General features: G+C 40.3%; 3 protein-coding genes across 3 annotated transcripts in view; all 3 read right to left on the reverse strand.

The window, feature by feature from the left end:
• Window positions 1–6,226: 6,226 nt before the first annotated feature.
• On the reverse strand, window positions 6,227–8,602 carry LOC111239277 (protocadherin alpha-3-like). The gene has a single exon (XM_022769115.1). It carries the CDS (start codon window positions 8,600–8,602, stop codon window positions 6,227–6,229), a length of 2,376 nt encoding a protein of 791 aa, XP_022624836.1.
• A 903-nt stretch (window positions 8,603–9,505) lies between these two features.
• LOC111239278 (protocadherin alpha-8-like) lies at window positions 9,506–12,356 on the reverse strand. The gene is made up of 2 exons (XM_022769116.1): window positions 9,996–12,356; window positions 9,506–9,517 (listed from the first exon to the last, which is right to left on the reverse strand). Exons 1-2 carry the CDS (start codon window positions 12,354–12,356, stop codon window positions 9,506–9,508), a joined length of 2,373 nt encoding a protein of 790 aa, XP_022624837.1.
• Window positions 12,357–13,597: 1,241 nt separating this feature from the next.
• LOC111239279 (protocadherin alpha-7-like) overlaps window positions 13,598–13,619 on the reverse strand; it is a 1,678-nt gene continuing 1,656 nt past the window's right edge. Inside the window, exon 2 of the mRNA XM_022769117.1 lies at window positions 13,598–13,612. Coding sequence (XP_022624838.1) covers window positions 13,598–13,612 — 15 coding nt within the window. The remainder of the gene's footprint in view (window positions 13,613–13,619) is intronic.

Below are 13,619 nucleotides of genomic sequence, written 5' to 3' on the forward strand. Positions count from 1 at the left end.
AGTGTCCCATCATAGTTAGTCTCTTGTAGATATTTAGAAGTATAGTCTGTGGATTTTGAGCACTGCATTGCAATCAGCACGATGATACTGATGAGAAAAAGTGCTGAAACTGAGCCCAAAGTTATCATCAGGTAAAAAGTCACATTATTATCCTCATCTGCTTTTGCTGAACTTTTCACATCAGAAGCTGCAAAAGCCTCTTTAGGCTCCACAAGTTTGACAATGACAGTAGCTGTTGCTGAGAGTGAAACATTGCCATTATCTTTGACCAGTATGACCAGTTTATGCTCAGCCTCGTCTGTCTCTGTGAATGAGCGAAGTGTTCTGATCTGTCCTGTATAGCGGTCCAAACCAAAGAGACTGTGGTCAGTAACTTCCTGCAGTGAAAACAGTAACCAGCCGTTATATCCTATATCAGCGTCATAGGCTCTGACTTTAGTCACCAAGTGTCCTGCGTTCACGTTGCGGGGAATCTCCTCCGCACCTTCAGCAGAACCATTAGAGCTGACTGGATACAGGATGACTGGAGCGTTGTCGTTCTGATCCAGAATGAACACGTTCACTGTGACGTTGCTGCTTAGTGACGGAGTTCCAGAATCTGATGCAACAACTTTGAACTGGAAAGTTTTCAGTGTTTCAAAGTCAAAACTTTTTAGTGCCATAATGTCTCCATTTTCAGAGTTTATATTGAGAAATGACGTCAGTTTATTATCTGCGCTTCTATCTCGGAGAATATGATAGGAAATATGTGCATTGTCATTCTCATCATGATCAAATGCTTTCACTGAAAACAAAGATGCACCGGGCTCATTAGCTTCAGTGACATAGAAAGTATAGGGGCTGAGTGAAAACTCTGGACTGTTGTCATTCACATCTGACACTGCAACACTTATTGTCTTTTCAGAGGATAAAGGAGGTTGACCAGCATCTTTTGCAGTTATTGTCAGGTCATATTGTGACTGTTTCTCTCTGTCCAGAGGAGATTTGGTCACTAGTGAATACATTCTATCTTTTACGGATGGAGCTAGAGTAAACGGAATATCCTCATTTACAGCACAAATAACTTTTCCATTAAGACCAGAGTCCAAGTCATTGACACTGATAAGGGCAACTGTAGTTCCAGGTCTGGAGTCTTCAGGGATGGAGCTGGAAAACGAAGTCACCTCAATCTCAGGTGCATTGTCATTTACGTCAGCTATTTGGATAATAACGCTTTTTTCTGTAGTTAGAGGAGCTAGACCTTTATCTGATGCTTCAATTTCAATTTCGTACTTGTCCTTTTCCTCATAGTCTATTAGACTTTTGACAGTTATCTCGCCTGTTGATGGATTTATATCAAAAAGCGTAAATAATTCATTACCCACACTGTTACCAAATGAGTAATACACTTCTCCATTCTGGCCTTCATCTAAATCAGTTGCATTCACTTGTACAACAGTGGTGCCTATTGGGACATTCTCAGTTATCGTCACAGAGTAAATATCCTTGGAGAAAATTGGTGTATTATCATTAACATCCAAAACATTGACTAGTATATTCATGTTACCAGAATTAGGAGGTTTCCCCCCGTCTAGCGCCGTGAGCACTAATGAGTGACTTCCCACTACCTCCCTATCCAAAGATTTCTGCAACACTAATATAGGTATTTTACCATCTTTCCCTTTATCCCTTACTTCCAAACGAAAGTGATCATTGCTACTGAGTTTATATTGTTGCACGGAAAATTGACCACTATCTGAATCCCGTGAAGGTTTTAGTTGAAATCGTGCTCCGGGTAACACGGACTCTGAAATCTCTAACCTTTTATCTTTCTCCGGGAAACTGGGAGAATTGTCATTTATATCCAGCACCTCCACCTCAACATAATGGATCTCCAGTGGGTTTTCCAATACTGTTTTTAGATTTATTAAACAGGTACTGCTCTGCGCGCACACCTCTTCTCTGTCAATCTTTCGGCTCACATACAGGATGCCATCGTTCTGATTAACATGGAAAAGAGGATCGGCATTACTGGAAACAATCCGATACTTTCTGTCTTTCAGTGTGCTTTTCTCTAACCCCAGATCCTTTGCTATATTTCCAACCGCAGTTCCTTCGTTAACCTCCTCTGAGACTGAATATCGTATTTGCGCCGAGGCCACACTCCACAAAAACACAGCAACCACGCAGCCGGCCAAATATCCGCGCTCCCTTCCTGTCTCGCGTCTTCTTTGTTCCATCATCAAAATCGAAATGATCAGTAATCCATCACACCAACAATAATTATACGTCTTCAAAAAGAATCCAGCACTTCCACATATATAAATATCCACTCTCCTCCGACACAGGGAGAAATGGTGGCAAACAATACGGAACAGAAAAAGCTAATGTCAAAGCGAGACTGTTGTGAAGAGGTGGAACCAAAATGAAATGACGACAAGCTTGTGTACTCCTGACTTTTGACATTACACTGACACCATGCGACAAAACCCCCCACTGCAGAAAAACCTCATAGCGTTTGTAGCACTATAGTTAAACGGTAAACTCTTTTGTGCCTAGCCACGTCTCTTTGAGCAAACAGTGTAGTTATTGGAAAGAAATTAGGAGGCATCCTCCTTCTCAGTAAATAAGCACACAAAAATACTCAAAATAAAGTTAAAGTTCCATATTATATAAAGTGGGATTTACATGTCTTATTTGATTATGATGCAGGCGTTGGTGGTCTTTGAATATGAAAGTTTGCCTCGTGCGTTGAGAAAGAACGTAGCTTAACTGAAACATAAAGTATACTGCTCACTATCTGCAAGTAACTTTGGAAAAAAAGAAAACTCTTGTTTAAACCTTACCTCCTCAGTTGCTCTCCTCCTGTCAGGAAGCACTAGTGTATTTGCATGGCTGCCAGGGACTATAGTAGATCCTATACTCATTCTGGGTCCAACTAACATGTACCGTTTGTCTCCAGATCTGTACTGGATGCTGTGACACAGTGTCCCATCATAATTAGTCTCTTGTAGATATTTAGAAGTATAGTCTGTGGATTTTGAGCACTGCATTGAAATCAGCACGATGATACTGATGAGAAAAAGTGCTGAAACTGAGCCCAAAGTTATCATCAGGTAAAAAGTCACATTATTATCCTCATCTGCTTTTGCTGAACTTTTCACATCAGAAGCTGCAAAAGCCTCTTTGGGCTCCACAAGTTTGACAATCACAGTAGCTGTTGCTGAGAGTGAAACGTTGCCATTGTCTTTGACCAGTATGACCAGTTTATGCTCAGCCTCGTCTGTCTCTGTGAATGAGCGAAGTGTTCTGATCTGTCCTGTATAGCGGTCCAAACCAAAGAGACTGTGGTCAGTAACTTCCTGCAGTGAAAACAGTAACCAGCCGTTATATCCTATATCAGCGTCATAGGCTCTGACTTTAGTCACCAAGTGCCCTGCGTTCACATTGCGGGGAATCTCCTCAACACCTTCAGCAGATCCGTTAGAGCTCAATGGATACAGGATGACTGGAGCGTTGTCGTTCTGATCCAGAATGAACACGTTCACTGTGACGTTGCTGCTTAGTGATGGAGTTCCAGAATCTGACGCAACAACGTGGAACTGGAAAGTTTTTAATGTTTCAAAGTCAAAACTTTTTAGCGCCAGAATGTCTCCATTATCAGAGTTCATACTGAGAAATGACGTCAGTTTGTTATCTTCGCTTCTATCTCTGAGAATATGATAGGAAATATGTGCATTGTCATTCTCATCATGATCAAACGCTTTCACTGAAAACAAAGATGCACCGGGCTCATTAGCTTCAGTGACATAGAAAGTATAGGGGCTGAGTGAAAACTCTGGACTGTTGTCATTCACATCTGACACCACAACACTTATTGTCTTTTCAGAGGATAGTGGAGGTTGACCAGCGTCTTTTGCAGTTATTGTCAGGTCATATTGTGACTGTTTCTCTCTGTCCAGAGGAGACTTGGTCACTAGTGAATACATTTTGTCTTGTAAGGATGGTGATAAAGCGAAAGGAACATCCTCACATATGGAGCAAATAACTTTTCCATTAAGACCAGAGTCCAAGTCATTGACACTGATAAGGGCAACTGTAGTTCCAGGTCTGGAGTCTTCAGCAATGGAGCTGGAAAATGAGGTGACTTCAATCTCAGGTGCGTTGTCATTCAGGTCAACTATTTTGATAATGACGCTTTTTTGTGTTGATAGAGGAGCTAGACCTTTATCTGATGCTTGTATTTCAATTTCATATTTGTCCTTTTCTTCATAGTCTATGAGTCCTTTAACTATTATCTCACCTGTTAATGCGTTTATTTCAAATATTTTAAAGAACTTCCTATTCACGCTGTTGCTAAACGAGTAAACTACATCTCCGTTTGGTCCCTCATCTAAATCAGTTGCATTCGCTTGTATGATTTTTGCGCCTATTGGAGCATTTTCTTCGAGCATCACAGAATAAACATCTTTAGTGAAAACAGGTGTGTTATCATTCACATCCAGAACATTTATTACAATATGAATCTCTCCAAATTTCGGAGGTTTCCCTCCATCCACCGCGGTCAGCACTAATGAGTGGCTTCGCGCAATTTCCCTATCTAAAGATTTTTGCACAATTAATACAGGTATTTTACCATCTTCTCCTTTGTCTTTGACTTCCAAACGAAAGTGTTCATTGGAGCTGAGTTTATACTCCTGAATAGTGAAAGGACCGCCGTCTGGATCTCGCGCGGGTTGTAGTGGAATACGTACTCCAGGTAGCACAGACTCTGAAATCTCCAGCGTTTTGTCTTTCTCTGGGAAACTGGGAGAATGATCATTTATATCCAGCACCTCCACTCCCACATAGTGCACTTCCAGTGGGTTTTCTAGCACGGTTTTTAGATTTATTAAACATGTGCTGGTCCGCTCGCATACCTCTTCTCTGTCAATCTTTCGGCTCACATATAGGATGCCATCGTTCTGGTCTACATAAAATAGCGAATCCATAGCACTTGACACAATCCGATACTTCCTGTCTTTCAGCGTGCTTTTTTCTAATCCCAGATCTTTTGCTATATTTCCAACTACAGTTCCTTCCTTAACTTCCTCAGAGATTGAATATCTTAATTGCGCTGAGGCTAGACTCCACAAAAGCACCGTAACCACGCAGCTGATCCACCGTCCTCTCGCCCTCATCGCATCGCATCCTCTTTGTTCCATGATTCAATACAAAACCCTTATCGAATCCTTGGGGGATTAATAATCCTATCGAAAGAAATTAATCCAACACATCCGGGTATGCCAATAATCGCTCTGATTCAAAAATGTTAAAAAAGAAAGGACAATATTTATATAGGCAGCAAAAAACTAGAATGGTTCTTTCAGTATGTGACTGAGAGTGCTATAGAGAGGTGGGACAAAAATGCAGTGACGACAAGACAAATCCGTTATTTTCCTAACACACTGACACCATGCGATGCAAGTATTTACTACAAGTAATCCTATATTTGTACAGTATTTTCATAGAGGTATGGCAAGTCTTTATATCCATCCAAACTGTTTCTGAGGTCATGGAAAAAAAATACATCAGGGGAGGAGAACAATCATTTAGCTAATTTAACACCAAAACTGAAATTGCTCTTAGTTAAGATGAAAGCAACAAATCCTCCCAAAATGTTTGATTTTTCCGAAAACCTCAGAATTTTAGTTGTTTGATATTCACAAACAAAAAATATGGGGCAAGGGGCAATGAAGATATTTGTGGCTTTTGGTATCCCTTACATCATGTTAACAGGTATCAGCACATGAGGGCAAAAAGTATCAAAACCATGGACAGTGAAAAAAAAAACCGAGCTCTAATTCGGCCAAACCATATGTATGAGTTTATGTTAAATTACAGAACTGGGAAATCTCAAATCGCATTCTGGTTTGTGAAACAGTTAAGATGCTTTGCAGACTGTTACAATGAAATCAATAGGTTTTTCAGTTTTGTGAAAAAGGCGGAGACTATGAAATAAAACAGGTATGAGTCAACAAGTAGATCTGCATCAAGCTATGTCAACAACTGTTGTTATAGTTACATCTATGACTAAAAGCCCGTAGAGTATTATCAAAAATGCAACTGAAAACCCCAGAATGCCAGTCAAGTGTCCTACTTCACTCAAGTATGTTGTGATGCCAAGCAAACAGTATATATGCAGTGAATGAACTAATTAATAAATGAAAAACAAAAACAACACTGCTGGAAGTAATAAGCTGGGTGTTCACAAAAAAAGTCTTACCTCCTCAGATGTTCTCCTCCTGTCAGGAAGCACTAGTGTATTCGCATGGCTGCCAGGGACTATAGTAGATCCTATACTCATTCTGGGTCCAACTAACATGTACCGTTTGTCTCCAGATCTGTACTGGATGCTGTGACACAGTGTCCCATCATAATTAGTCTCTTGTAGATATTTAGAAGTATAGTCTGTGGATTTTGAGCACTGCATTGCAATCAGCACGATGATACTGATGAGAAAAAGTGCTGAAACTGAGCCCAAAGTTATCATCAGGTAAAAAGTCACATTATTATCATCATCTGCTTTTGCTGAACTTTTCACATCAGAAGCTGCAAAAGCCTCTTTGGGCTCCACAAGTTTGACAATCACAGTAGCTGTTGCTGAGAGTGAAACGTTGCCATTGTCTTTGACCAGTATGACCAGTTTATGCTCAGCCTCGTCTGTCTCTGTAAATGAGCGAAGTGTTCTGATCTGTCCTGTATAGCGGTCCAAACCAAAGAGACTGTGGTCAGTAACTTCCTGCAGTGAAAACAGTAACCAGCCGTTGTATCCTATATCAGCGTCATAGGCTCTGACTTTAGTCACCAAGTGTCCTGCGTTCACGTTGCGGGGAATCTCCTCCACACCTTCAGCAGAACCATTAGAGCTGACTGGATACAGGATGACTGGAGCGTTGTCGTTCTGATCCAGAATGAACACGTTCACAGTGACGTTGCTGCTTAGTGACGGAGTTCCAGAATCTGACGCAACAACTTTGAACTGGAAAGTTTTCAGTGTTTCAAAGTCAAAACTTTTTAGTGCCATAATGTATCCATTTTCAGAGTTTATATTGAGAAATGACGTCAGTTTATTGTCTTCGCTTCCATCTCTGAGAATATGATATGAAATATGTGCATTGTCATTCTCATCACCATCATATGCTTTCACTGAAAACAAAGTTGCACCGGGCTCATTAGCTTCAGTGACATAGAAAGTATAGGGGCTGAGTGAAAACTCTGGACTGTTGTCATTCACATCTGACACCACAACCCTTATTGTCTTTTCAGAGGATAGTGGAGGGTGACCAGCATCTTTTGCAGTAATTGTCAGGTCATATTGTGACTGTTTCTCTCTGTCAAGAGGAGACTTGGTCACTAGTGAATACATTTTGTCTTGTAAAGATGGTGATAAAGCGAAAGGAACATCCGCACCTATGGAGCAAATAACTTTTCCATTAAGACCAGAGTCCAAGTCATTGACACTGATAAGGGCAACTGTAGTTCCAGGTCTGGAGTCTTCAGGGATGGAGCTGGAAAATGAGGTGACTTCAATCTCAGGTGCATTGTCATTCACGTCAACTATTTTGATAATTACACTTTTTTCTGTTGTTAGAGGAGCTAGACCTTTATCTGATGCTTCAATTTCAATTTCATATTTGTCCTTTTCCTCATAGTTGATTAAACCTTTAACAGTTATCTCACCTGTTGATAGATTGATATCAAATAGGTTTAATATGTTTTGATTCATGCTATTGCTAAAAGAGTAAACTACATCTCCGTTTTGTCCTTCATCTAAATCAGTTGCATTCACTTGTATGACGGTTGTGCCTACTGGTGCGTTTTCATTGAGCATCACAGAATAAACATCTTTAGTGAAAAGAGGAGCGTTATCATTGATATCCAAAACATTTACTAGAATATCCATGTTGCCAGATTTTGGAGGTTTCCCCCCATCCACTGCGGTCAGCACTAAAGAGTGGCTTGCTGCAGTTTCCCTGTCCAAAGATTTTTGAATTACTAATATTGGTATTTTACCATCGTCTCCTTTATCCTTAACTTCCAAACGAAAGTGATCGTTGCTGCTGAGTTTATATTGTTGCACAGAAAAACGACCACTATCTGGATCCCTTGAAGCTTTTAGTTGAAATCGTGCTCCGGGTAACACGGACTCTGAAATCTCTAACCTTTTAGCTTTCTCTGGGAAACTGGGAGAATGATCATTTATATCCAGCACTTCCACTCCCACATAGTGCACCTCCAGTGGATTTTCTAGCACGGTTTTTAGATTTATTACACACGTACTGCTCTGCGCGCACACCTCTTCTCTGTCAATCTTTCGGCTCACATACAGGATGCCATCGTTCTGATTAACATGGAAAAGAGGATCGGCATTACTGGAAACAATCCGATACTTCCTGTCTTTCAGTGTGCTTTTATCTAATCCCAGATCCTTTGCTATATTTCCAACCGCAGTTCCTCCGTTAACCTCCTCAGAGACTGAATATCGTATTTGCGCCGAGGCCACACTCCACAAAAACACAGCAACCACGCAGCCGGCCAAATATCCGCGCTCCCTTCCTGTCTTGCGTCTTCTTTGTTCCATGGTTAAAGCCGAAATCATCAATAAGCCGTCACAACATCAACAATTACGCATTAAAAAGAGAACCAAGCGCTTTCAATAAATACATATCCATCCTCCTCATACACAGGGAGAAATGGTGGCAAACAATACGTACAGAAAAAGCTAATGTCAAAGCCAGACTGTTGTGAAGAGGTGGAACCAAAATGCAATGACTACAAGCTCGTGTACTCCTGACTTTTGACATTACACTGACACCATGCGACAAAACCCCCCCACTGCAGAAAAACCTCATAGCGTTTGTAGCACTTTGGATGAATGGTAAACTATTTTGTAGCTGACCACGCTCTTTGACCAAACAGTGCAGTTATTGGAAAGAGATTAGGAGGCGTTCTCCTTGTCAGTGACTACGCACACGCAAAATAAAATCATTTGTTAAGTTTTATAGAATCATGGCCGGTAAAAGTGGTTCAAATTTCTATAACATTTACAAATATTACGTATTTCACATGATCGTGTTTTGGAAATTAAATCAGAGATTTGTTACGTTGTGGTTTCACGTTTGTTACATTTTATGAAGAAATATTGGAAAATGAGACCAAGCACTTTAAGCACCATGCCCAGCCATTACAGATGATTGAAGCTGAATGTAGCTGCATTTTGACAACTTTGGGTCTCTTTCAAGTTTATTGTTTAATAATGCACCATGAACTCCATATACTACATTATCTACCATCAGTGGATTGATATTGTGTAGGAATCGTTACACTGCTGAGTCACCATGTTACTGTATCTGAAGGCAGTCAGTTGTCTTTTGCTGGAAACATGACTCTTCTTATCTTAATGTACAATTAACAGTAACTGAATTGAGGCTACATGGTAACATCTACACTTTTATGCTACCTGTGTAAATATAACATATGAAAATCAGAAGAAAGACTATGAATGGAAACAAAAACACCACAAAGCTGTAAGAGACTGGGGATACTAATTATTTCCTCATGAAAGGACGTTCACTGTTAATGTTTCACCAAGCCCAACGTAACCTATAGTATAAAAGGCAATGTGTCCTTAAAAGGACAAATGATCACACCAGCAATGTAAAACCAAAGAATAACCAACAGATTTAATACCATATTTCAGAAAACCATACCACAGCCCCATAAGAGACAGCATAAGAAAACCAAAATGTCAGCAAACATGACACAGTTTTCATGAAACTTAAACCCATCTGCTATAAATGTGTTTCGTTTACAACTAATACTGGCAGGTATTAGTGTTACTCCAGGACCACTATGATTTCAAAATAAGAAAGTTTGCCTCAGGTGTTTACAAAATCCCATATTTACTTGAAACATATAGTGCTCAATATCTGCAAGTACATTCTTACACAAACAAACTCTTGTTTAAATCTTACCTCTTCAGATGTTCTCCTCCTGTCAGGGAGCACGAGTGTATTCGCATGGCTGCCCGGGACTATAGTAGATCCTATACTCATTCTGGGTCCAACTAACATGTAGCGTTTGTCTCCAGATCTGTACTGGATGCTGTGACACAGTGTCCCGTCATAATTAGTCTCTTGTAGATATTTAGAAGTATAGTCTGTGGATTTTGAGCACTGCATTGCAATCAGCACAATGATACTGACGAGAAAAAGTGCTGAAACTGAGCCCAAAGTTATCATCAGGTAAAAAGTCACATTACTTTCCTCATCTGCTTTTGCTGAACTTTTCACATCAGAAGCTGCAAAAGCCTCTTTGGGCTCCACAAGTTTGACAATCACAGTAGCTGTTGCTGAGAGTGAAACGTTGCCATTGTCTTTGACCAGTATGACCGGTTTATGCTCAGCCTCGTCTGTCTCTGTGAATGAGCGAAGTGTTCTGATCTGTCCTGTATAGCGGTCCAAACCAAAGAGACTGTGGTCAGTAACTTCCTGCAGTGAAAACAGTAACCAGCCGTTATATCCTATATCAGCGTCATAGGCTCTGACTTTAGTCACCAAGTGTCCTGCGTTCACATTGCGGGGAATCTCTTCCACACCTTCAGCAGAACCGTTAGAGCTGACTGGATACAGGATGACTGGAGCGTTGTCGTTCTGATCGAGAATGAACACGTTCACTGTGACGTTGCTGCTTAGTGACGGAGTTCCAGAATCTGACGCAACAACGTGGAAGTGGAAAGTTTTTAATGTTTCAAAGTCAAAACTTTTTAGCGCTAAAATGTCTCCATTTTCAGAGTTTATGTTTAAAAAAGAAGACAGTTTATTCCCGCGTCCATCTCTTAAAATATGGTATGAAATGAGAGCATTATCACTTTCATCACGATCAGAGGCTTTTACTGAAAATACCGAGGCTCCGGGTTTGTTGTTCTCAGTGATATAAAATGTATAAGGACTTGATGAAAATTCCGGACTGTTGTCATTTACATCTGATATAACGACTTTTATAGTCTTTTCACTTATAAATAAAGGGTCACCTGCGTCTTTCGCAACAATTGTGACATCATACTGAGAAATAATTTCTCTGTCCAACTCTGACCTAGTTACAACAGCGTACATATTTTCTTGTAACGATGGAGATAAAGTAAAAGGGACATCTTCGTTGATTGTGCAAATGACTTTACCGTTGATTCCAGAGTCCAAATCACTGACGCTAATGAGGGCCACTGTAGTGCCTATTTTTGAATCTTCCTTGATAGAGCTAGAAAATGACGTCACTTCTATCTCAGGAGCATTATCATTAACATCAATAACAGTTATCAGAACACTTTTGTCAGTTGTTAGAGGAGCTGCTCCTTTATCGGAGGCCTGAATGTCAATTTCATAAATCCTACTTTTCTCGAAATCTATCGGACCCGTTACTTGGATTTCACCAGTGTTTTGGTCTATACTAAAGAGATCCATTAATTTTGAATCAACTTCGTTTCCAAATGAATAAATTATTTCGCCATTTGCACCCTGGTCCAAATCAGTTGCATTTACCTGAATCACCACAGTGCCAACGGGAACGTTTTCTTTTAGTGTGGCAGAATACTGTTCTTTATTGAACACGGGCGAGTTGTCATTAACATCAAGTATATCCACAATTATTTCTATATTGCCAGACTTCGCCGGTTTTCCTCCATCAACGGCTGTGAGACGTAGCTTATGTTTCCCAGTCGTTTCTCTATCCAGCTGCTTCTGCAGAACTAAAAATGGCACTTTACGATCTTCACCTCTATCCTTGACTTCCACTCTAAAATAGTCATTATGGCTGAGTTTATATTGCTGAATTGAGAACTGGCCTACATCAGAGTCGCGCGCAGCTTGTAGCTGAAATCTCGCTCCTGCTAGAGCCGACTCGGAAATTTCAAGCCTTTTCTCTTTCTCAGGAAAAACTGGCGAGTGATCATTCATATCAAGTATTTCCACTGTCACATAGTGAATCTCCAAAGGATTTTCTAGTACGGTTTTCAGTTGGATCAAACATGGGCTGGTCCGTTCGCACACCTCCTCCCTGTCTATTCTTCTTTTCACGTACAGGATACCATCGTTTTGATTCACATGAAAAAGGGGTTCAGTTGAGCCTGTTACAATGCGATATCCTCTGTCTTTGAGTGCACTCTTATCTAGACCCAAATCCTTAGCTATATTCCCAACGACGGTTCCATCTTCAACCTCCTCGGATATTGAATATCTGATCTGTGCAAAAGCTCCGCTCCATAAAACATCCAACACAACCATGAAGGCAAACCAACACCGTCGTTCCCTCCAGGCTTTGCATCCTCCTCTTTGTTCCATGACTTAAAGATGATAAAGAATAGTCCATTGAAATATGTCGTATTTTTACATAGACTTAGTGCGTCACGGACATGAAAGACGACCCACTTCTGTTTTTACAAAAACTGCTGAAAATAAAACACATTCGTTCCTGCCAATCGCAATGGTACGCTCGAGTATGCTGTTTTAGACAAATGCAAGGGCTTGGTTCAAATAAAGCTCGTGACGTAAAGTGCTGCCAAACGCACAGAATCACTGAACTACACTGACACCAAGCGTTGAAATAGTTATTTATACATATTTACGTAGTCTTTTAACAATGTAAAAAAACTCTTACAACGTACAAAGGCAATATATACCCATGTCAAGAGATCAAAACACATCTAAATTGGCTTTTGACCGGGAGGAAAGGATTGGGCACATTGCAAACTCTCCCTGTCTTCATCTCAAGAAAAACAATGAAAGCATTGGAGTTTAACACACGTTCAACACTGAGGATCACTGCAGGCAATGTATTGAGCAACTCATAAGATATAGATACAAGCCCCATACCAAAAGCACCACAACCAAAAATCGTATAAGCTGATTTAATGTACAAGTCGAAAAATCTTAATAAATGCAGAGTGATTATATAACCTTTCCAAACTAAATCTATTAAATGTGATGGGAATGTCAAAAAATATAAACTGAGTGGTTGTTTATGAAAAGCACAGTACTTGTGATGTCCATACAAACAATCGTACATGTGAAGAAAATCAGCACCAAGGACAGTGAAAGTTGACGGCTTCATTCAGTAAGAATTATAATGTCTAATGAATTCACATCTTTACTCAAAACTTGCTTTACCCTTCATCCTCCAGAAAACACACATGCCATAATCAGCTGTTAAAATAATCTTACCTGTTCAGATGTTCTCCTCCTGTCAGGGAGCACTAGTGTATTCGCATGGCTGCCCGGGACTATAGTAGATCCTATACTCATTCTGGGTCCAACTAACATGTACCGTTTGTCTCCAGATCTGTACTGGATGCTGTGGCACAGTGTTCCATCATAATTGGTATCTTGCAAATACTTGGATGTATAGTCAGTTGATTTCGAGCACTGCATTGCAACCAACACGATGATACTGATGAGAAAAAGTGCTGAAACTGAGCCCAAAGTTATCATCAGGTAAAAAGTCACATTATTATCCTCATCTGCTTTTGCTGAACTTTTCACATCAGAAGCTGCAAAAGCCTCTTTGGGCTCCACAAGTTTGACAATCACAGTAGCTGTTGCTGAGAG

The sequence above is a fragment of the Seriola dumerili genome, unplaced genomic scaffold, assembly GCF_002260705.1.
Source record: "Seriola dumerili isolate Sdu_G_001 unplaced genomic scaffold, Sdu_1.0 BDQW01002192.1, whole genome shotgun sequence".
Classification (NCBI taxonomy): Eukaryota; Metazoa; Chordata; class Actinopteri; order Carangiformes; family Carangidae; genus Seriola; species Seriola dumerili.